At 37.8% G+C, this 22,490-nt stretch overlaps 1 protein-coding gene across 2 annotated transcripts in view; it reads left to right on the forward strand.

The window, feature by feature from the left end:
- The window catches only part of CDH6 (cadherin 6), a 126,162-nt gene extending 103,934 nt beyond the window's left edge, over window positions 1-22,228 (forward strand). For both annotated transcript variants that reach the window (XM_068535178.1, XM_068535179.1), the window contains exons 5-12: window positions 1,025-1,192; window positions 4,613-4,800; window positions 6,810-7,063; window positions 11,968-12,104; window positions 14,632-14,753; window positions 15,809-15,926; window positions 16,060-16,311; window positions 21,132-22,228. In XM_068535178.1, the coding sequence (XP_068391279.1) occupies window positions 1,025-1,192; window positions 4,613-4,800; window positions 6,810-7,063; window positions 11,968-12,104; window positions 14,632-14,753; window positions 15,809-15,926; window positions 16,060-16,311; window positions 21,132-21,622 (1,730 nt within the window). In that variant the 3' untranslated portion in view covers window positions 21,623-22,228. The remainder of the gene's footprint in view (window positions 1-1,024; window positions 1,193-4,612; window positions 4,801-6,809; window positions 7,064-11,967; window positions 12,105-14,631; window positions 14,754-15,808; window positions 15,927-16,059; window positions 16,312-21,131) is intronic.
- Window positions 22,229-22,490: the final 262 nt, after the last annotated feature.

Below are 22,490 nucleotides of genomic sequence, written 5' to 3' on the forward strand. Positions count from 1 at the left end.
ATTAGAATTATTCAACTTAAAGGACAAAAGGCTAAGGTGACCTCCTGTGTTTAAATAGAGAAGTAATATTATTTGGAGAACAGAAAGCAGCTTCACTTTCACTGAAGCCAGCACTGCAGGAATGAAATTGAGGTATTCATTCCTACCTGTTGTCTGAGGTATTCTTATTAAAAATAAAAAAAGATATTTTCAGCTTCACTACTCATTAAGCACTGGAATGTGCCACCTGAGAAGGTTATAAAGGCTTCTCCAGTGATTTTTGAAAGAATGCTGATAATTTAAGCATAAGCCTTACATAGAAATTAGACAAACTTTTAGAAGTTCTTTAAACTAATTATTTTATAACTACCTAACAATAGAGATAAATTTTACCTAACTGAAGAATGTTGGTCACTGCTGGGACCTGTTGAACTAAAGTTCACGTCAGCTTTAGGGAAAAAATTCTCTAGGATCATACAAGATGATCATTATGAGAGAACTGATGCTATGTTTTTATAAGACCACAGTTTTATGGTTTAGAAGATCCTCAGAACATTCATTATGGTGGGTATATTTGATGAGGAATTAGTTAATTCGGTAATGTGAAACTCAGGAGTCAGTTCAAGTATATATGACTTTTTATTAATTTCCTCATAATACACCTAGTGTCCTTTATCAAGCAGCTACAGTAGTATAGCATTGTGCCACACGCCAAGTTATATTTTGCTGTGTCATCTTATAACACTTAATATTTATACCACTTACAGTCTGCACTATTGCAGGATGTGACTTGTACTTGTTTTCATTCTCCTTGCATTATAAGTGTATTTTTTTTTAATGTATCTATGTATCTACCTCCCCTATGTGGGTTTAATTTCCTTCAGTACAAAGGCTACCTATAATCAATCATCTTTATGGTCACCCATGACATCTGCATAGTGTTATGCATATTGTGGGTGACAATCTATGTTTGTTTGCATAAATAAATGAGTTTGTAAAGTATTTTTAATATATCCCTTTCCATTTCTGAACTTCATGTCCATAGGTATCATCAAGACAGCCTTGCTCAACATGGATCGTGAAAACAGGGAGCAGTACCAAGTGGTGATTCAAGCCAAGGATATGGGTGGCCAGATGGGGGGACTGTCTGGGACCACCACAGTGAACATCACGCTGACGGATGTCAATGACAACCCTCCCCGGTTTCCCCAGAGTAGGAACATTTGATTGAATGAGTGTCTTCAGTGCACTTTTGTAAAACTGTAACTTTAAGAATGATATTCATTTCCCAATATGATTATTCATTGCCAAAGTTAGTGAACTTAGTAAGAACTGGCACATTTATTAAAATGAGTTGACAACACTGATGCTCAGTAGATGTGAACATTTATTGGTAATTAGCTGAGCGATAGTCTGATATGGCTGTTATTATAAAAGCAACATCATTGTTTTATTTTTCCTTATTAATAAGACTACCACAGGCATAAATATGCTTGTGCAGAACATATGTATACAAGCATGCTGCTATTTGTTAGGAGAAATTTGACTTTATATTTTGTGAATTTAATCAGGCATGTAATCTCCCTTAAGTCCTCACGAGGCTTTGCAAGGGGAGGATTTATCATTTTACTGTTTCTAAAAATACAACTGTGGAAATAACTATGTACTTAATCCATTTGTAATCATAAATAGTTTTCTACATTATGGTTAATTGAGATACCAAAAGTCATCTCTAAAATCTTTAATGCTCATGATTAGGTAAGAGGGAAGATAAAGGAGAAACCAACATTCATAATTGCCCACTCTGTCTCAAGCAGTACACTTGACCCTTTCACTTAGAGACCTCAAGTATGTACTGGTTTTAATGTCATTTTTCTTCCAGGATCAAAATTCCTTTCTGACTATGATTTCCTAAGAAAACTACCTGAATCCTGTCTTCCAGGAGAAAATAGCTGCCATCATTAAGTAGAAAACCCACTTACTCAAGCGTGGCCCTTTTGTAAAGCTGGCCAGCTAATAAGGGCTTCTTTTTTTTTTTTTTTTTTCTTTAACATCTTCATTGGAGTATAATTGCTTTACAATGGTGTGTTAGTTTCTGCTTTATAACAAAGTGAATCAGTTATACATATACATATGTTCCCATATGTCTTCCCTCTTGCATCTCCCTCCCTCCCGCCCTCCCTTTCCCACCTCTCTAGGTGGTCACACAGCACAGAGCTGATCTCCCTGTGCTTTGCGGCTGCTTCCCTCTAGCTATCTATTTTACATTTGGTAGTGTATATATGTCCATGACACTCTCTCTCTTTGTCACATCTTACCCTTCCCCCTCCCCATATCCTCAAGTCCATTCTCTAGTAGGTCTGTGTCTTTATTCCCGTCTTGCCACTAGGTTCTTCATGACCTTTTTTTTTTTTTTTCCTTAGATTCCATATATATGTGTTAGCATACTGTATTTGTTTTTCTCTTTCTGACTTACTTCACTCTGTGTGACAGACTCTAACTCCATCCACCTCACTACAAATAACTCCATTTCGCTTCTTTTTATGGCTGAGTAACATTCCATTGTATATATGTGCCACATCTTCTTTATCCATTCATCTGTCGATGGACATTTAGGTTGCTTCCATGTCCTGGCTATTGTAAATAGAGCTGCAATGAACATTGTGGTACATGATTCGTTTTGAATTATGGTTTTCTCAGGGTATATGCCCAGTAGTGGGATTGCTGGGTCGTATGATAATTCTATTTTTAGTTTTTTAAGGAACCTCCATACTGTTCTCCATAGTGGCTGTATCAATTTGCATTCCCACCAACAGTGCAAGAGTGTTCCCTTTTCTCCACACCCTCTCCAAACATAGGCAGAACACTCTGTGACATAAATCACAGCAAGATCCTTTCTGACCCAGCTCCTAGAGAAATGGAAATAACAAAAATAAACAAATGGGACCTAATGAAACTTAAAAGCCTTTGCACAGCAAAGGAAACCATAAACAAGACCGAAAGACAACCCTCAGAATGGGAGAAAATATTTGCAAATGAAGCAACTGACAAAGGATTAATCTCCAAGATTTACAAGCAGCTCATGCAGCTCAATAACAAAAAAACAAACAACCCAATCCAAAAATGGGCAGAAGACCTAAATAGACATTTCTCCAAAGAAGATATACAGACTGCCAACAAACACATGAAAGAATGCTCAACATCATTAATCATTAGAGAAATGCAAATCAAAACTACAATGAGGTATCATCTCACACCGGTCAGAATGGCCATCATCAAAGGGCTTCTTTTATAATGGAGATACACACAGATCAACAGGAAATAGTTTTATCTTGTTAACTTTTTTCAAGTATTTTAACCACAGTTAGTTAAATGCAAAAACAGAATAGCTAACTAATTTCTGATTTAACGGGGAGAAGAAAGGTTTTATGAACCCTAAAACATCCCCCACAGAGGCCTGAAATGGAAATATCAGGATCACCAGCACTTTTCCCAGAAAACTCCTTTTCCATATGGGGATGTCTTGAGGAAGGATAGCAGAAGGATTAGCCATAACACGGGACCTTCCCCCTCTGTGCTCTCTCCTTGAATAAATAGACTGTGATCATTACTGCGTAATGTCCCGACGCAAGGGACGGGAGAATACAGAAGGGGGCTGGAGGCACCCAAAAGGGAAGTGGAATACACTAGAGAAAAAACTTGGCATGTTTTATCATTTTACCAAGGATGAGCTCAATACTTAGTGGATTAAATATTGCTGAAGGACTATATTTTAGTAGTGTCATAGTCTAAATTTTTTTTCCAAAGCAATTTGTGTAAATAGTTGGCAAAATGTAATGGGTGAGAATAGAATAAGTTTTGTTTTTACCATTTGTCTGTTCCTAAGCACATGCTGGCCTGACAGATCTAATTGAAACTCACATGTACTCTCCTTCAACGAATTTTCCAACATGAGAAAAGTGTATGTCTAGTTTTTTAATTAGTAATATAAATACAAGAATGGGAGAAATCTATGCATAGAAAAAACACTAGTAACATTTAAAGGAAGAAATTAGTCAAAATTAGAAAAAATTAAGAGCTTTTTTCTCAATGTATTTATCTATATCCCTAACTGCAACTAGACCAGCTTTATGTAGGAGTGAAGGAATCTCTACTTGGATACATTCTCGAAGTGCTGTAATTTGTTTTCACCTTCAGTTATTATTAGCAATGACAAAAAGAGCTCTTTTAAAGAACACCTAGTAATTGGCTTAAAGTCACAGTTCAGGTTAAATTCTTTTTTATTCTTTCTGCTAGATTACACTAACAGGGGTCTTCGCAACCTTCCGCGCCCTCCTTTCACAGTTCAGACTTTCTCACAATCACACCATAAACTTGGAAGCCTACGTACAGGACAAGAAAAGTGTTTTCCCTTTGCCACGAGACAGGTCATGAAATAGAAGAAATATTTTTAACAATCATGAAAGTAAAAACATTAAGGAGCCTAGGGCACCATTAATTATTTTAAGGAAAGCACAAATCTGCTTGCATCCATGGTAATGTCTGAACGAACTGCTGGAAAATGGGTTTTGTTTTTAGTATGATGGAATGTAATTAGTCTGTGTTTGACTTATTTCTGTCTGGTGATTAATAGGTACATACCAATTTAAAACCCCTGAATCATCTCCGCCGGGTACACCAATTGGCAGGATCAAAGCCAGCGATGCAGACCTGGGAGAAAATGCTGACATTGAGTACAGCATTACAGAGGGAGAGGGGCTGGACGTGTTTGATGTCATCACCGATCAGGAAACCCAGGAAGGGATTATAACTGTCAAAAAGGTAATGCATTTTTAAAAATACCACACAAATGAAGGCACTTACTTTTCTCTGATCCCCAAGTAACTGGGGGCAATTACATCTCACATGAACGTTCCTCTCAAGTCTTGTTTTATTAATTTTCTTTTTAAGACCTGGTCTAATTACATTGAGAGTTCTTTGGTTGGCTTTCAGGGGTCCTCAATAATCTTATCCATTCATTAATTCCATACTTTCAGTAAACTTTTATTAAAAACTTCCTAAGTAAATAAACAATATAAACAAATGATATACCAAAAATACATGAGATAAATAATGTAAGTGAAGAATAAATTTAAAAACAGTTCCAGACACTGTTCTAGATGCTGGAGGTGCAATAGTACATTCAACAGGATGGTCTCTCCTCTCAGGGAACTGCTCTCGTGGACAAGAAAGCAAATAAACAAAGAAACGTGTATAGCTACAAACTCCGTTACATGCTTTGAAGGAAGAGAATAATACAAGCAGTGATAAAGATGGTTTGAATTAGAGAGGATGTATAAAGACCACAAAAATAAAGTAACAAAATTTCCTGCGAGCTCTTTAGCTACTCTTTGGAACACAGTAATAAAGTTTTTATTTTCTAAATTCCTATTTTCCCCTATGTACTTATTCGCTATTTAACCCCCAGAATTGTTTGGTACCATGGAGCAGTATACTAAAATATGGCAAAAATTAAAAACCAATAAACTCTGTGCTTCAAAGCTAAAAGTAATATTAGTCTTGGTTACTTTTTTTAAAGATTTCACTTTTATCATGTATGGTGTAATATTTTCTCTCTCCTGTCGCATATTGTTGTATTTGCTGGTAAATATAAGCGTAAGTAGATGTAAATAAGAAGAAAAATTTTCCTCTTAAGCTTTGGATTACATGTCTTAATATCTGGAAACACAATAAAACATGTTTAAGTGACATTCAGATCAATGTCTTATACTATAATATAATTTTAGGAAGCCCATTAGTGTGCCTTACTTAACCTTTTTAATTTTCTTGGCGCCTTATCAGATTCAAACTGAAATTTTGCCTAGCCGACTAAATCACATTCACTAACGTCTTGATTAATTGTGTTTCTCGTGAGCCTTGTCATATTATCATCTAAAACTAAAAGTCAACAACAAGCATTTGGGTTCACTATGTCTCCAGAAGCAGAGATACTTCTCCTAAAGATCTCTGACAACAATGATCATTACTTTCTTTGGCAAGTAATTAGCCGGATGCCCTTATCAGGATATCACTTGGACTATTTTATCAACTCATGCCCAAAAAAAACCCATTTTTAATCTATTTTATCTGAATGAAGAACAAGGAATCATGCTGCAAACCAGTGGTTCTCCATCCTGGCTGCTCAGTAGAATCACCAGGGGAGGTGTTTAAAAGTATAGATTGCCATCCCCACCCCAGACATTTTGGTTTAGTGGTCCAGGGTGGGGCTCAGATATTGGCAATTTTTTTTAATTAAAAAAAAAAAATTTTTGGCCCTACCACGCAGCATGTGGGATCTTAGTTCCCCGACCAGGGATCGAACCCACACCCCCTGTGGAAGCACAGTCTTAACCACTGGACTGCCAGGGAAGTCCCTTGGCAAATTTTAAGCACTCATTAGCTGTTCAATTAAAGCCAAATGTGACAACATCTGACACAGAAGGATCTACTACATATTTGCCAACCTGCCCCTGGCGAGGCCCCCTGTAGTCAAATATAAGGATTTTTTTTAAAGGGGGCCTGTCCTAGGTTCCCTCCTGCTTCTAGGTTCCCTCTCCTGCCCATCATAACTTGCATCCCTGGTGCGTGATTTCAGCCCACACTTCCATCAGGATTGTGTGGTATCTGAACTCCAATGTCTTTACCCAATATCACGCTGTGTAGTGATGTCTCAAAGCAATATGATCACTTTCATTTATCAGTGATTTGCACTAAAAATGGCTCATGCCTTGGCTTTCTGTGTCTTGGCTGCTTTAAATATGTCACTTCTTCCTCCCCGCACCCCCCACAAGCTCTTGGACTTTGAAAAGAAGAAAGTGTACACCCTCAAAGTGGAAGCCTCCAACCCTCACATTGAACCCCGCTTTCTCTACCTGGGTCCATTCAAAGATTCAGCCACAGTTAAAATTATGGTGGAAGATGTAGACGAGCCCCCTGTCTTCAGCAAACTGGCCTACATCCTACAAATAAGAGAAGATGCTCAGATAAATACGACAATAGGCTCAGTCACAGCCCAAGACCCAGATGCTGCCCGGAATCCTGTCAAGTAAGCACACGTCTGTGACATGTCTCTTCCATAAGTTTGTTGATTTATATTCAAATATTCACTTGTAAGTTGGAAAAGAGGAATCCCGTTTTTCCGATTAGTTTTGTCTTCCTGAAAAACTACTTTAAAGTACCTTTACTAACTCTACTCTTCTTGCTCAACATAAAATATTATTTTAGCAACGATGTAAACCTAAAAAACTCAAAATCTGGGGTGAAAAAACATAAAATGAGCTATAAGGAGCTTACTGCTTACATGGAAGTGGTACAAGGTAATGCAGCTGAATGGTCTGGGATTTTTTTTTTTTTTTTAGGTCTTAGATTTGTCAGAGATTTGTGTGGAACGGAGAAAGCATTTTTAACAAACAAGGCGCTGTGCTTGAAAGTCAGTTTTTCAAGTGTGGAAGAACCCACCATGTAACACTTACAGGCAGAATTATGCTCCATTTGGATGCATAATTTTTTTCTGTTGCAGACATGGATAAAAACAAGCACTGTTTCATGATATACGTCTGTGAAATCCTGGGGAAATTCAATTAAAGAGCTGAATCCAAATATATACTATGTAAGCAAGCTCTATTTTCCCTGTACTTTCCTTACACCTTCGTTGTAAATCATGTTGTAAGAAAGCCTCATTGCCCTTTGAGACCACCGCTGCTTAAGTATTCTAGAATCTTATCATGAAAGCACTGGAGTCAACAACTTTGAGCCTTTACCAGTAGCTTAGTTGACTAGATGAGAAAAGTGCTAAACCAGAATATTATTGTGTAAATTATTCCTCATAAAGAAAGTAAGCAGACTGAGAAGCTGTACCAGTGAGTCTACAGATCTATTCTGATCAGGGCACTTGCCATGTGCCAGGCATGTTCTAGGCACTAGAGATATGACAGAGAACAGTACTAAGTCCTGATCTCATGGAGCTTACATTCTAATTGGGGAAGACAGAAATAAGCAAATGATAAATATATGCTATGTCAGGTGAAACTAAAGTGTAAGCAGTAAGATAAGACAGAGTATAGAAAACAAAGGGTATCTGGGGTACTATTTTAGATAGCGTGGTCAGGCTTGGCCTTGTTGGAAATCATCTGAGTAAAGATTTGAATGAAATGAAGGGATGAACCACACTGCTATCTGGGGGAGGAACATGCCAACAAGAGGGGAAAGCAAGGGTAAGGTCTGATATCAGAGCTGGCTTGGCAGGTAGGAGTAGAGGCCTCCGCGGCCGAGAGAGGGGCGCAGGCGGGGAGGTTTGGTAGGTGGTGAGTGAAGCAGGGCCTACTGGGGTTTGTAGGCGCTGGTAACCACTGGATTTTATTCTGATTGAGGTAAGAAGCCGCTGGAGAGCTTTGGGTAGAAAAGTTAACTAATCCAAAACTACTCTCTAAGAGGATCACGTTGGCTGCTGCGTGAAGAATATTATTGCAGATGAAAGAGTTTGAGGCTCTAAGGCAGTCATTTTCCAACTTTTTAGCCATTGAGCCCTTGAGTTCAACTTTTTAGCCATTGAGTTCAAATGAAACCTCAGGGCAAGTCCCACATCTAAAACTCAAAAATGCCTGGCTTATTTTCAGGGAATAATTTTAAATCTTTGGGAAAACAGACTCTGTTGTCTTATCATTCTACTGGAATACCTGTGGACTCCTTAAATTGGATGATGGGCAACCCAAAGCAGCCACATGAGAGCCCCATGGTCAAGTGTTCCTCTGTATACATTTAACATTATTAATAAGGAAAATGAATGACGGCCTCTGCTCGTCCAACACAGATAATCTTAAGTACTTTCCCAACGTGCAGAGTTTGTTCTACTGCATAAGACAAAAATCTTATCAAGTCAACATCAAGACCAATTTAAAAGTGCTAATGCTGGAAGTTTATAAATATGAGCTTCGGTTACCTCTTTGATCAGTCAACATGCTTTTAATTGAAAGAGATAATGTCTTCTGGGAATGTAGGCTTCATTTTTATGTCTGTTTTACTTTTTATACCAAATAGCACTTTTACCCATTGCATTTATTTTATGTTTTATTACAGGAAGTAGTTAGCTTGTCAGATTAGGTTGGCTGTCAGCTAATTTTAAAGTTTTTTCAGCCAGCCTTCCCTTGGTACGTATGGATTTCATATATAGATATAGCTTTAAGGATAAAAATACACATAGATATATTAGTATATAGATGCATATTCCAGTGGGTTTTTTTATAGGATAAACTGATTCTTATATTCGGAAATTACAACCACACATAGTTTTTGGTTATTCAAGACATAAATATTGCACAAGTAAGTGCTAGACACAATGTTAGGTGCACAATTAATACTAGAGAATTCTTCCCCCAAACAATGATTTATCATCATGTAAGCACAAATCTTTAATTCTTTAATCACATAAAATAATTTTCTTCCAACAACTTCATATCACAAGTGTACTTTGATTTCCATGGAAGTCTTATAAAATGTCACTCTGAACACTTATCAAGAAAAATTTACATGCAAACACATTTTCTTTTCCTGACCCACAGATCTCCCTTCAGGATACATGAGAGGACAAATTATTGAATCACAGAATACAATAAAGTTCTAGGGGAAAAAATGAGGTACCTAGCAGAATGATCTGCTATAATCATGATGAGATTGGTTACCTTTTTCCTCATCAGTTATTATTATAATTAATGTGACTGGACAGTAAATTTCTGGATATAAATAGAAATTACTTTGGAAAGAAAAACAACAAACAAATGAGGCCTTGTGTGCCTCAAATGAGATATCTTTCCTAAACAATGTAGACATTTTAGGTTTTCTATTAATTTTTAAATCCCCAGTTAAGTAAAGAAAATAATACACAATTATGGTATTTCCTAAATAGTCCTCTCTCTTTAAAATCAAAAGCCGCCTTCAAGTAAAAATTCCTCACCCCTTACCCTTTATTTCAAGGCTTAATTGGAAAATACGATTACTTGTAAAACTTAAAACTATAGCAGGAAAAAAAGAGGCAAAGAGCAAGAAAAGATTACTGCTGTGTATAATTGTTAACAGCTTATAAAGGCAATAAGCATCATGTCTTAAACTTGACATTTTTCATGAAAGAAAAAAATATATTTGTAGAAAATTATTAAATTCCTTACAAAGGCTATGAATACTGAGATTTCCTTTTTGGTAATTATGTCCTATAAATATTTATCATTCTCAAATTAAAAATGAAGAAAGGTGATCAAGCAAGTTCAATGCAATTGGCTAAACTCTTAATAAATGTTGATTCATGACATAAATGGCAAAACAGTAGATATTTCATCTGTTTCAACCCTTTTGATAATAAAACACTAGATTTATGTAAACTGAAACTAAAATTCCAGCTTGACATATATGTATCCATTGTGAACTTCATTAATTCTCTTTAAAATCAAGTTTAAATAGCCTACAATAATGGAATATATATTTTTTAGATACCTGCTAGATGACAAAAATAGATTTTATTAAGATAACACTGTTTATTATAATTCACTAGTAGTACTTTAAAACAAAATAATTAATTGAAATAGAATCTTGGAACATGGTACACTATTTGCAAGTTAGTAACAAGAGTTTTTATTAAAAGCATTCATAATGCTTTTATGTATTAAAAGCATTATGACTTTTACATAAAAGTGTATGACTAGGTAGGACATTTACTTAAAATATATTTCTACTGAGTTGACATTTTAAAATCTCCTATCATGATGTACATTTTGAGAATCCAGCTGAAATAGGCAATTTTTTGTTCATAATGGCCTTCGCATATCAACTTTCTTCTGAGTTTTCTCTTTAATGCTCCCCCCATAAAACAGGGTGTATACATATTTTCCCCTTACATATGACTATTCCAGACACTAGTAATAAATTTATAAAGAAGGTAACATTTCTCAAAATCTACTAGTCTTTCATCAATTTCAGCGTTGAAGACTTTGTCCTGTTTTGGTTTCTAAAGCACCTCTTGGTTTTCTTTGAATTCTCCAAACTCTCCTTTTTAAAGTTTTATCAAATTCCTACTCTACTCTGGGCACTGTTCTAGTCCCTGTGGGTCTCCATTCTCCCATTCATCCTTTAAGCAACCCCATTGTTTGCATTTTCCCCCGTTCTCTTCCTAGAGAGTTGAATAGGAAATCTAGATTGTCAGTCCAGATGTTTATCTTGAGCTTCCTGAACTTTCCTCAGGCACCTCAGCCTCAACGTATCAAAACTGGAACTTATGATCTTCCCCAAATCCTGTTCTTCACTCCTATCATTTGTGACAGCCCCGTCCAACCATTCTCCACAATTCAGCCAGTGATCTTTGTTAAGCATGAGTTAGATGGTGACACTCCTCTGCTTAAAATCCATTGGAAGATCCACATCAAGTTCAAATAAACTCCAACTCCTCCCCACAGCCAGCCCATCCTTCTACAATCCCGACTGTGGATCTCTCCGCAAGCTCATCTGCTATTTCCCTCTCCAGATTCACTAACCTCAGCCACATTAACCATCTTTTTTTTGATTTTTCAACATAACGATTTTTTAAATAAAATGGATAATAGAAAAATAGCCAATAACCCTACTTATGCACACACACACACACATTAAAGTCCTAACCAAATGTCTAAAAACTTAAGTTAAAATGTAACAATTACTATATAAACTTGATCTAAATTACATTTTTAAAAAATGAAACTTTAGTAATGATACTCAAAATCATACAACTTGTCTAGTGGGTATACTATTAAGACCTCAGTTGTAAAGAAATAATTTATCAGAATATTTTGCTTAATATTAAGTTACCGATATTCAAATACGTGCTACAGGTAGAAAAAAATTCATGTAACAGATTTTCTGGGAATAGTTTTAGGATGTGAGAATAGCAAATCAAAGAAAACCTTTCTAAATTCTGCTCTGCATTATCAGGTATTCTGTTGATCGACACACAGATATGGACAGAATATTCAACATCGATTCTGGAAATGGTTCAATTTTTACATCGAAACTTCTTGACCGAGAAACATTGCTGTGGCACAACATTACAGTGATAGCAACAGAGATCAGTAAGTCTACCCTTTTACCACTGCTGTCCTGACTGACAGAGCATCTCCACAAGGGCTAGTGAAATGCGGGTGAAACTCGTCACCGTGTTTTGATGATCCCACTCGATACTTACTGAGGGAAAGAGCTCTGTAATGATTTGCACTAATGTTTCTTCTAGACACGTGTTGGTTCGTTCCTAAATGCAGAAGCAACTGTGGAAGTTCTGCAGTTTGGGAACAATAAAACAGGAATGCATCTCTCAACCTAGGTTGAATTGGTACATGTTGGATTTGATTCCAAAAAGCTTATAAATCAGAACATTACAGAAGCAGCTAAAAGAAATGGGCTCACAGACGTTGTGTGTGTGTGGCCGGGAGGAGGGGTTGGGATCAAGTATATTCTAAAATGTAGGCATTGTTTAGAAATCTTTTGGATAGTCATCCTTTAGCTTTCTGTAGAATGTCTGTTTCAAAATTGTTACAGAATTAAGAGATATAAATTGTAACTTTTTCATGGTACACCAAAGTGACTAATACTAATCATCAATACTAATCAACGCAATGTTTAGAAAGAATTTTATGGCAGTCCCCATGAAATTTAAGGCAGAGAAAAATAGGGCCAAAGGAATACTTCAAATAAAATGGTTATATACAGTGAAAACTGTGTAATGTAAACACAATGTATAGACCTAAGTAGATGAAAGAAAAAGGACCTTTAAAATAGCATTTAAATGTTTGAAAATAGGCTTCTAAACTGTAGCTCATTTTTTAGTTTTTGTTTTTGATTTTAAAAGTTCAAACGTTTTTAGCTCAGTGGGGTATCTAGTATGAAATACTCCATATCAAATGGTATAATACAGTAATATTCTTTGTCAACATAACTCATGAGATTTGAAGTGACTGAAAGATATTGAATAGAATAACAAATAACCAACATAGACAAAATGAAGCATTGCTTTCTGATAGTGATAAGAACTCCTCATTATAAATTTGTTAGGTAGGAATTTGATTTTCAGAATTTTTGTGGACTAATGTGGATACCAATGACAGAGAATACTTAAAGCTTTAAAATTACAAAATTATTTCCCACTGAAAAGATCATTTTTTATAACATCATGAAATTTTATTTTCTACTGAAGTAGTCATCTCATGTACCTAAAAATTTCTGTTTTTAAGATTTAATGTTTCTAGGATATCTTTGAAAGTACTAGTGATAAAGATCTTTTAAAACTTCATCTTCTGCGGCTCTAACTTGGGAAGAATAATGTGAGCAAAATTTTAGATGCAAAGGAGCCTAAGAATCTTATTGTCCAAACTTCTTAACTACCTTTGATGCCAAGAGCCAAGAGCTTGTATTAAACCAACTCTTTCCCACTCCAGGGCCATTGCACTTGCCATTTCCTCTACCTCGAGAGCCGGAAATATTCACATGGCTTAATCCTTCTCTTCATTCATATCTCTATGCAAATGGCATCTCATCAGAGAAGCCAGTCCTGGTCATCCCATACGAAGCAGCACCTCCATCTCTCTCCAGTCCCTTTTACCTGTTTAATTTCTCCATAGCATTTGCCATCTGGCACATTATATATTTATGTGTTTGCAGTTTGCCTACCCCCATAAAAACAATGCTCCAGGGAGCAGGATCTTTGTTATGTTCCCCATGTGTCCCAGCACCCTGAATAGCGGCTGGCACAAGTTAGATATTGGTTGCTCATTAAATATTTATAAGCGAACAAACAAATAGACATGAGTGAAGTGAGTGAAGAGACCTGAGGTAAGAGACTCCAGCTCCTGATTCTTAGAACAGGAATCTGCCTTCCATACTACTCAGGAGATTATCAGAGATGACAGCCAAAATACTTCATTTATCTCAGGTCTTCAAACACTGATTCTGCTCTATCATTATCCTAGATGAACAGCCTAGGCTTTGGAGTCAGACAGACCCAAGTTTGAGTCTAGGCTCCAGTCCTTACTATCTCTGTGAATATGGACAAGTTACCTAACTTCTCTGTGTCTCATCTATAATATGATGTGTTTCCTCATCTATAATATGGGGGCAATAATTATATTTATCTCAGAAGTTTATAAGGATTAAATAAAATATAACAAAGCACTCAGCACAATGTCTAGCTCTCAAACTAAAAAACTAAGACCATTAACAATCATTATTGTCCCATCCTTTTTCCTTCTGCCCACATTTTTCCCATCTGCCTACTTCCTTGGCTTCCTTTAAAATATGCTTCTAAAATTCCTTTTCTGGAGAGCTTTTCTTTATTTTCTGTTACTCTGGGGTTTGTTATACAGTTGCACTGTACCAATAGAAGTAGCTTTGTCTCCTAGATATTTCCGTCAGGTGTATCCAACTCCAAAAGTACCAAACAATCTAATTCTACTTTTTTGTGACTGTGATGATGCATTATGCACTGTGGTACTTACAGGAGCCTTGGGGAATCTATGTATGAATGAGAAAGGAGTGAGTAACCATCATCTAAAGGGGACTGGCCATCAACATATAAATGCCTATTCCTTTCTTTTTGGCATTTTGCAGATAATCCAAAGCAAAGCAGCCGAGTACCACTGTATATTAAAGTTCTAGATGTCAATGACAACCCGCCAGAATTTGCTGAATTCTATGAAACCTTTGTCTGTGAAAAAGCAAAAGCAGATCAGGTGAGTTTCATAAGAAAGTAAATTAATTAACTCAGATTAATTTAGATGTTCTAATAATTCAGATGATACACAGAGCTGAGGGCAAGTTTTGAATTATCTATGAAATAAATGCCAACAAAATTATTACTATAAATAAGAAACAGGATGAATGTTTAACTTGCATAAGAGGACAAACAGTTTTTAAGAAAGGGAAGTTCATCAAAGACTGATGCTGATCCCAAATCAGTCTTAAGTTTTGATATAAAATAGATTAGTCACAGTTTTATTGGAAAAATCTTTATTGGTGAGCAGATACTTTTAATTACCATATATACTGGAAAGTAAAAGCTAGAACATATTTTACAATTGCCTGTAATTCATAGTTTCACTTACTTAACATTGCCCATCTGTACAAGTAGTACAAATTCATGAATGTTTTACTGTTTTACACATTTGTCCCCACCTGAAATCGGTCTTTTCTGCCAGTGATATAAAAACTATGTTACAGTTTGTCAAAATAGAAGTGCACTGTTAAAATGCATGTTAAAATGGGAAGCTGAAGTTGTGTGTTTTATATTCAAACTAGCTTTATTTGCAGGTTGATGGCTTATGTATATGCCAAGATTGCATTTCTAAGCAGGCTGTCCAAAGAGTGCCTCCATTTACTTTAGTTGCAATATTGTCATAGGTCATTGTGATATTTTATAGCTTGGTATCACTCTAGGGCCATGTTTCTCAACCCAGGTGATATTGCCCCCCAGGGGACATTTGGCAATGTCTGGGGGACATTTCTGATTGTCACAAGGAAGAGGGTACTGCTGGTTTGAAGGGAGGAGACCAGGCTTGCTGCTAAAAATGCTACAGTGCACAGGACAGCTCCACAACAAAGTATTGTCCCTGGCTCTATTTCCAGCCTTTTAGTTCTTTGCATACAGTGGATTCATTGTAAATTTTCTAGAGGCTATCATTTTAAAAGTAAAATTAGAAGTCATTTGATCAAGCCATTTACTGCAAAACTGTAAGAAACACTTTTGAGTTAGCAAAACTTGATGGCAGCTTTATGGTTTTAATTTTAGTTGATTCAGACCATACGAGCCGTTGACAAGGATGACCCTTACAGCGGGCACCAATTCTCGTTCTCTTTGGCCCCAGAAGCAGCCAGTGGCTCAAACTTTACCATTCAAGACAACAAAGGTAAATGAGCCCAAGTTGCCTTGTCTGTCTATATATCTATATCTGCATCTATTATCTGTCTACTCCCATCACAATGGATCCAATATATAACGCGGTTTCCACTTCCATTCACCACTTTGCTTTCCGGTTCCAGACAACACAGCGGGAATCTTAACTCGGAAAACTGGCTATAGTAGACAAGAGATGAGCACCTATCTCCTGCCTGTGGTCATATCAGACAATGACTACCCAGTCCAAAGCAGCACTGGGACAGTGACTGTCCGGGTCTGTGCGTGTGACCACCAAGGGAACATGCAGTCCTGCCACGCGGAGGCCCTCGTCCACCCCACGGGGCTGAGCACGGGGGCTTTGGTTGCCATCCTGCTGTGCATCGTGACCCTACTAGGTAAACTGCTTCTCCCTGCATCCTATCTCCCCATGCTGAGGGGCACACACTGTTACTGTGGCTCTCTAGATTTATCCGCCTCCCCCAGTAAGGCATACAGCCCGATCTAGGTGAGTAGAGTTATGTGCTGAGAATCTTATGTTGTTCACCCATGAACTAGTTTTTGCTTGAAAATGGCTTTGGAGAATGAACAGCTGTGAAACTTGCCCATGTCTTTCCCTACCCAGGGAGTCATTCCACCAAAAGAATATCTTTTCTATCAGACTGGGAATGAACCACAGGGGGATTCGAGGGCAATATAAATATGCCCTTTCCATTTCATTTGTTGTTTAATATTTAACCTGGCAAACGTTAAATTTTCAAAGAACAAAAGTCATTGGGCATGGGGTATGTGATGAAGGCCATTTCCACAAAGGTAAAGTTTAAAGATCAATGGGAAAGTGGAAAGAGAAATGTGATGACTTTTTTTTTCTCATACAGGAGAATAAATAATGGTGAAATTTTCTTTAACTCAGAAAACTTATTTGGATCCACCCACTTAAATAACTACCTTCTTAGCATTGCTCTTTGATTGCCACATACACAATGTCTATTATTTCTCAGACTCTCAATAATAAATAACTTTTGTGACTAAGGAAATAAATCTGCGACCTAAAAGAAATGAATGTAATAAAAGTGAAAATCAAGATCTAACGGTGATTCAAAGGAAATTTTTACCCCCAACCAACTAATTAAGTGCACAAGTTGAGCTCAAAATGCTCCGAAGTCCCTTGACTGTTGTGAACTAAGAAATCAAATGTTAGCTAATGCAGCCCTTCGAAAAAAAAAGTTAAGATTTGAGAAGCTTGCCTACACCATGGGGGAAAAAAGTAAGCCAGAGTTAACCCAGATTTCACAGAGGGAGAAAAACTCCTTTTTAAAAAATGACAATATAGTGACTTCGAAAAGAGGAAAGGAAAACCTCCATTCCTCCAAGAAGAGAAAGCCTAGGGATCCCTGTTCAAGAGTTTCACATTCCAGATCAACTCTGCTAATTATAACAGAGTCTTGAAACTCGGCTAAAGAACTGTGATTCTCTTTGTCAGCTAAGATTTGGGGGAAGTATTTTAAGATATGAGGATAAATAAAAACTGACAGTATGCAAAGACAAATCAGTGTTCTAATGGTGTGAGTCTGTAAAAATTGTTTTCCAAGAGAAAGATATGAATATTCTTTTTGATAAAAAAGAGGTTATTTTTAGAAGGGCTAGACTGGCATGCCGTACTCAGGTAGAATTCCATGGACTCATGGTCTACGGAGGAAGAGCCAGCCTTCATCTCATAGAGGTCATGCTTCCCTTCCCTCATCATCTACCCACTTTGTCCTCCCCCTTAGTTTCCTTCTAACCAGCTCCCTATGTCCTCTCTTTTCATCTTTTCCCTCCAGTGAATTCACTGTCTCCTCATTACTTCTAATTTGCCTCAGTGTTTCCCACATCTTGTCTAGTCTCTTTGGAATTCTGTACCTAATTAAAAAGGAGAAAAATGGGATCTAATCTTTACTAGGCTCACAGCATGGGCTAGACACTGGGCAAGATGCTTTACAAATGTCTTTCTCACTTAATCTTCAGAACCATCTAGTGTATATTTATCTGCATCTTACATATGAAAACTGAGGCCCCAGGGTGTGAAGCCAAGGTACACAGCTAACAGGTGGTAGAGCTAAGTTCCAAACGCAGGTCTTTACCCTGCCGACCCCTGGTGCTTCCACACTGTACTCTATTTTCTCCATGAACTTATAGAATGCAGTGTAACTTTCAGTCTGAAAGAGAGCTCGAACTAAAAATGAGACCACTGAAGAAAGTGGCAGCAAACCGGAGAGTTGGTAAGGGAAGGAAAGCCACATTGATATAGGAGGAAATCTGCCGTCAAGAAAGTGGATCATGTGGCATCTGTTGTTTTTGTCAAGAAAGCAACAGTAAAAACAACTACTACATCTCGTGCTTCTTTGGTGCTTTAGAATTGGCATAATAACTTTCACACTGGGCACTGTGTTATTGCTTCTCTTTTACAGAGAAGGAAACTGACTTAGAAAGGTCAGATCGTTTAAGTGAACCTAGGTCTGCTGATCTCAGATGCCTTGCTACCTTCCAGTTTTATGATGGGATTTGAACACAAATTTGTCCAAGCACCCTGGCCCCAAATATCTCACTGCTGTCCTCTGGCCTCAAGGGGGTAGAGAAAAGGGAAGGGCTCAGTTACAGAGAAGACAGCATTTTACTTTCTCAGAGTGTTTTTGTTCCATGTGCTTAGAACTCACATTTTCGGTTTATAAAAGTTAGCTTTGAAAAAGATCTTCCTTTTAGACAGTTACACCCTCAAGAAATTCTGTTCAGATGTGCATTGGGCCAATAAGAAAAGATACAGGCAGTTGTAACAGTAGGAGAATTAGGCAGTGCACAAATGCCTTTAAATTACTGAATGCGCCCTCTGTCTTCTAGACAATTGCACTTTCAGGTGTGCACAGGAGTAAAAGACAAGATATAGGCAACTTAAGCTGGGGAAAAATCAGGAAGTGATAAATGCCTGCTATCTTGCCTTAAATGTTGGAATGAACCTGTGTCCATCAGAATTTATTTCTTTGCGCAACAGTTAGCTTGATTCTATTCTCTATCCCAAAGGCTGTCCTTACTTACAACCCTCTGTTTTGCAAATCCGCGTCACACTGGAAACCAGCATAAAAGGTAGATTAAGAGCATCCCTCCACCCAAAGCCATGCAATTTTCCACCCACCTGGACCCCCGGGTAAAGTGAAGGTGTACAAAGCATCCACAGCCCCACTTGACATGGCCCTTCCTACTCCTCTCCTGTCCCCGGCACCTCACACGCTCCAGGCACACTCCCACTCCGTGGCCTTCCTCCTGGCTCTGTCCTCTTCTCCAGATAGTTCCTTGGATAACTCCTCGTCTCTTTGCTCAAATGTTACTTCCTCAATGATGCAGTCTCCCCCCAAAAAATATATACAGCCCCTCAAACGTACACAGAAGTCCTTCCCATCCTCCTTACTCTGCCCTACTTTTTCTTATTTCCATTGCACTTATCACCTTCTAATAATTTCCTTATTCATGACATACATTGTTTTTTTCTGTCTCTATCCGCCACCCCACCACCACCACCCCTGCCTCCCTTTTTCAGATAGGCTCTTGATCTTTTTTTTTCATTGATAATGCTTAGAACTATACCTCGCACAGAGTTGGCACTAAATAAATATTTATTGAATGAACAAATAAATAAATACCCTGAATGAAAGGGATAAATGAGGCATCAGGAGCAAAAGAGAATGTGTACCGTTACACAACCGCATGCTCAAAAACAGCAAAATTGCATATCCTTTAGAAATAGTCTACAATCCAAACATGCTTCAAAGCATGGTAATTAAGAGTACAGGCTTTTTAGTCTGACTGACCTGGATTTCAATTGTTTGTACATGTGACATCTCTAAACCTCAATTTCCTCTTATGTAAAATGGAGTTATAATGATGGTACCTACTTTGTAAGACTATTATGATAATTAAATTCAATTCGGTATGTAAAGCACTTAGCACAGTGCTTGGCACATAGAACTATCTCGATAGATCACCAATTATTAATACTATTAACATCTGAAATGTTATATATATAGACACCTGGGTGTGCCTATATCCATTAATATAGAGATAGATATACACATCCACCAAAAGCCATAGTTCTGTAATTCTTATTGTGATAATTCAATTTGCATGGCTCATAAAAACTGGACCATGTTATGGATGAGAGAGTAAAGAGATGTTCCTGGTACTAATCTCCCATGGACAACCCCAGGTTAACAATGCATTTTCTGCCCTGGATGGCTGTTTTCTCTCTAAGCTGTCAGTATGTTTTCACTTTCCCATCCATGTGTTCATTCGTAGATGTGTCTCTTTACAGGTAGCCAGGTGTTTTCTACCCAACCAGCTATGAAGAAACATCAGGAGCTATTTAAACACAGTTCTTGCTTTGCCTCTAATCCGAATTAGGAAAAATCAAAAGAACGAACATTCCGGTCAACAAACTTACAGAACATGAAACTCTGAGAGATTTTTTAAGTTCCCACTTAAATGTGTTTATTTTGTTTAGCCTAAACACAGATAATCTGGCATGTGCACTATTACCTGCCCCCTTCAAACTGGCTGATCTTGAAGTCCAAAATGGCTTTCTGAATTGTATCTGGGTCTCTGCAGGTATTACCTGTACTTATATGTAAGAAAGGTATCCAGACATCCACATCTCTACTTTGGGTTTTAAACTAACTTTATACTTTTCTCAGGAAAAAAAAGAAGGCATCAGTGCAAAAGTTATTTTAGAAGTGGAGTTATGCAAACCCTTCAACACATCCCCGAAGGTGCCAGCCTTGCGCTTATAAGCAGTTTCAGAGCATTTCAGGTGTTCAGCATAATTTTCACTCTTATTGCAGTACTCTCACCGTGTTTGAGCTCTTTTTTATTATCATTATTATTTTTTTCCTTACCTTGAAACTAGTCTGCCATTTCAAAGCAAGAAGGAACTACTGACAAAACATGAAGGTGTTTTATCCTCTACTTAAATCCTAACTTTCTTTCAAATATCTACTCGATTTGGGGGTGGGAGAGGGTCCTGGTTTGATCATGCGTGGAGGCACGTGCATCCTTAAGGAAGCAAAAGTTGAGTCTCGAGTAGTTTCCTTGAAAACTTTGAAAACTTCACTTTGGAGCAGTATTTCTTCCTGATGTTAATTGGTCGGCAAATTAACTTTCCCTTCCCTCGCTGTTTTGTTTCTGCTTCCAGTGACAGTGGTGTTGTTTGCAGCTCTCAGGCGACAGCGGAAAAAGGAACCTTTGATCATTTCCAAAGAGGACATCAGAGACAACATTGTCAGTTACAACGACGAAGGTGGGGGAGAGGAGGACACCCAGGCTTTTGATATCGGCACCCTGAGGAATCCCGAAGCCATAGAGGACAGCAAATTACGCAGGGACATTGTGCCCGAAGCCCTTTTTCTACCCCGACGGACTCCAGCAGCTTGTGATAACACCGACGTCCGAGATTTCATTAACCAAAGGTTAAAGGAAAATGACACGGACCCCACTGCCCCGCCCTACGACTCCTTGGCCACCTTCGCCTACGAGGGTACCGGCTCGGTGGCCGATTCCCTGAGCTCGCTGGAGTCGGTAACCACGGATGGAGACCAGGACTACGATTACCTTAGTGACTGGGGGCCTCGGTTCAAAAAGCTCGCAGATATGTACGGAGGGGTGGGCAGTGACAAGGACTCCTGATATGTTGCCTTTTTCATTTTCCAGTACGACACTGAAACATGTGAAGTGGCTATTTCCTTCTATTTATCCACCGCTCCGTGAAGGGTTCTCTGTTCTACCCATTCCAAAAGTCAATGGCTGCAGTCCGTGCGGATCCAATGTCAGAGACTTTTTTTCTAGTACACTTTTATGAGCTTCTGAGAGGCAAATGTTTATTTTTTAGTGCATCCAGTTAACCATGTCAGTCCAACAGGCACCGTGCTGGAGGAGAGGCCGGGGAGGAATCTTTTCCCCTGTTCTCTTAGTGCAGGTTTGGAACATGCTCAATTTCACTGGCCTGGTCTCTTACTACATTGCATTGACTCAAGGTCAGCTGACTGCTCTGTACATTTCACATGCTAATGGGATAAGGGATTATACTTTATAAAAATATAGTTTTAGTTAAAGAAATGAAGGAGGAACCACTGTTCCTGGTATATCAGCTCACAAGGAGATGATGAACTATATATGGGTGTGTATTTCTGTCACAAAGAATTTAAAATGATATTTGCCAGTCCTGTTTATCCTTCATGATCTTTTTCTGGCACCGATGACTATTCAAAACATCAGATCCACCAGTGTTTTGAGATGCACCTTCTTCTTTAGGAAATGATGCCAATTAAATGGTAACATTCAAAGATAACCAAAAAAAAAAAAAAATCTTAATAAGACCTCATTCCTTGCCACTGACTCATATTTGTTATATATTAGACATACAAAAGTTTGCCCTTGCACCATATAAAGGGAAAAGAAAAATAGCTAATAAATGTTAACAAAGGAAATATTTAGCATATTTTAAAGTTTGGGCCACCAAATGTATCATGGATCACTTGAAATTATTTCAGCCATC

The sequence above is a fragment of the Eschrichtius robustus genome, chromosome 2 (assembly GCF_028021215.1).
Source record: "Eschrichtius robustus isolate mEscRob2 chromosome 2, mEscRob2.pri, whole genome shotgun sequence".
Lineage (NCBI taxonomy): Eukaryota > Metazoa > Chordata > Mammalia > Artiodactyla > Eschrichtiidae > Eschrichtius > Eschrichtius robustus.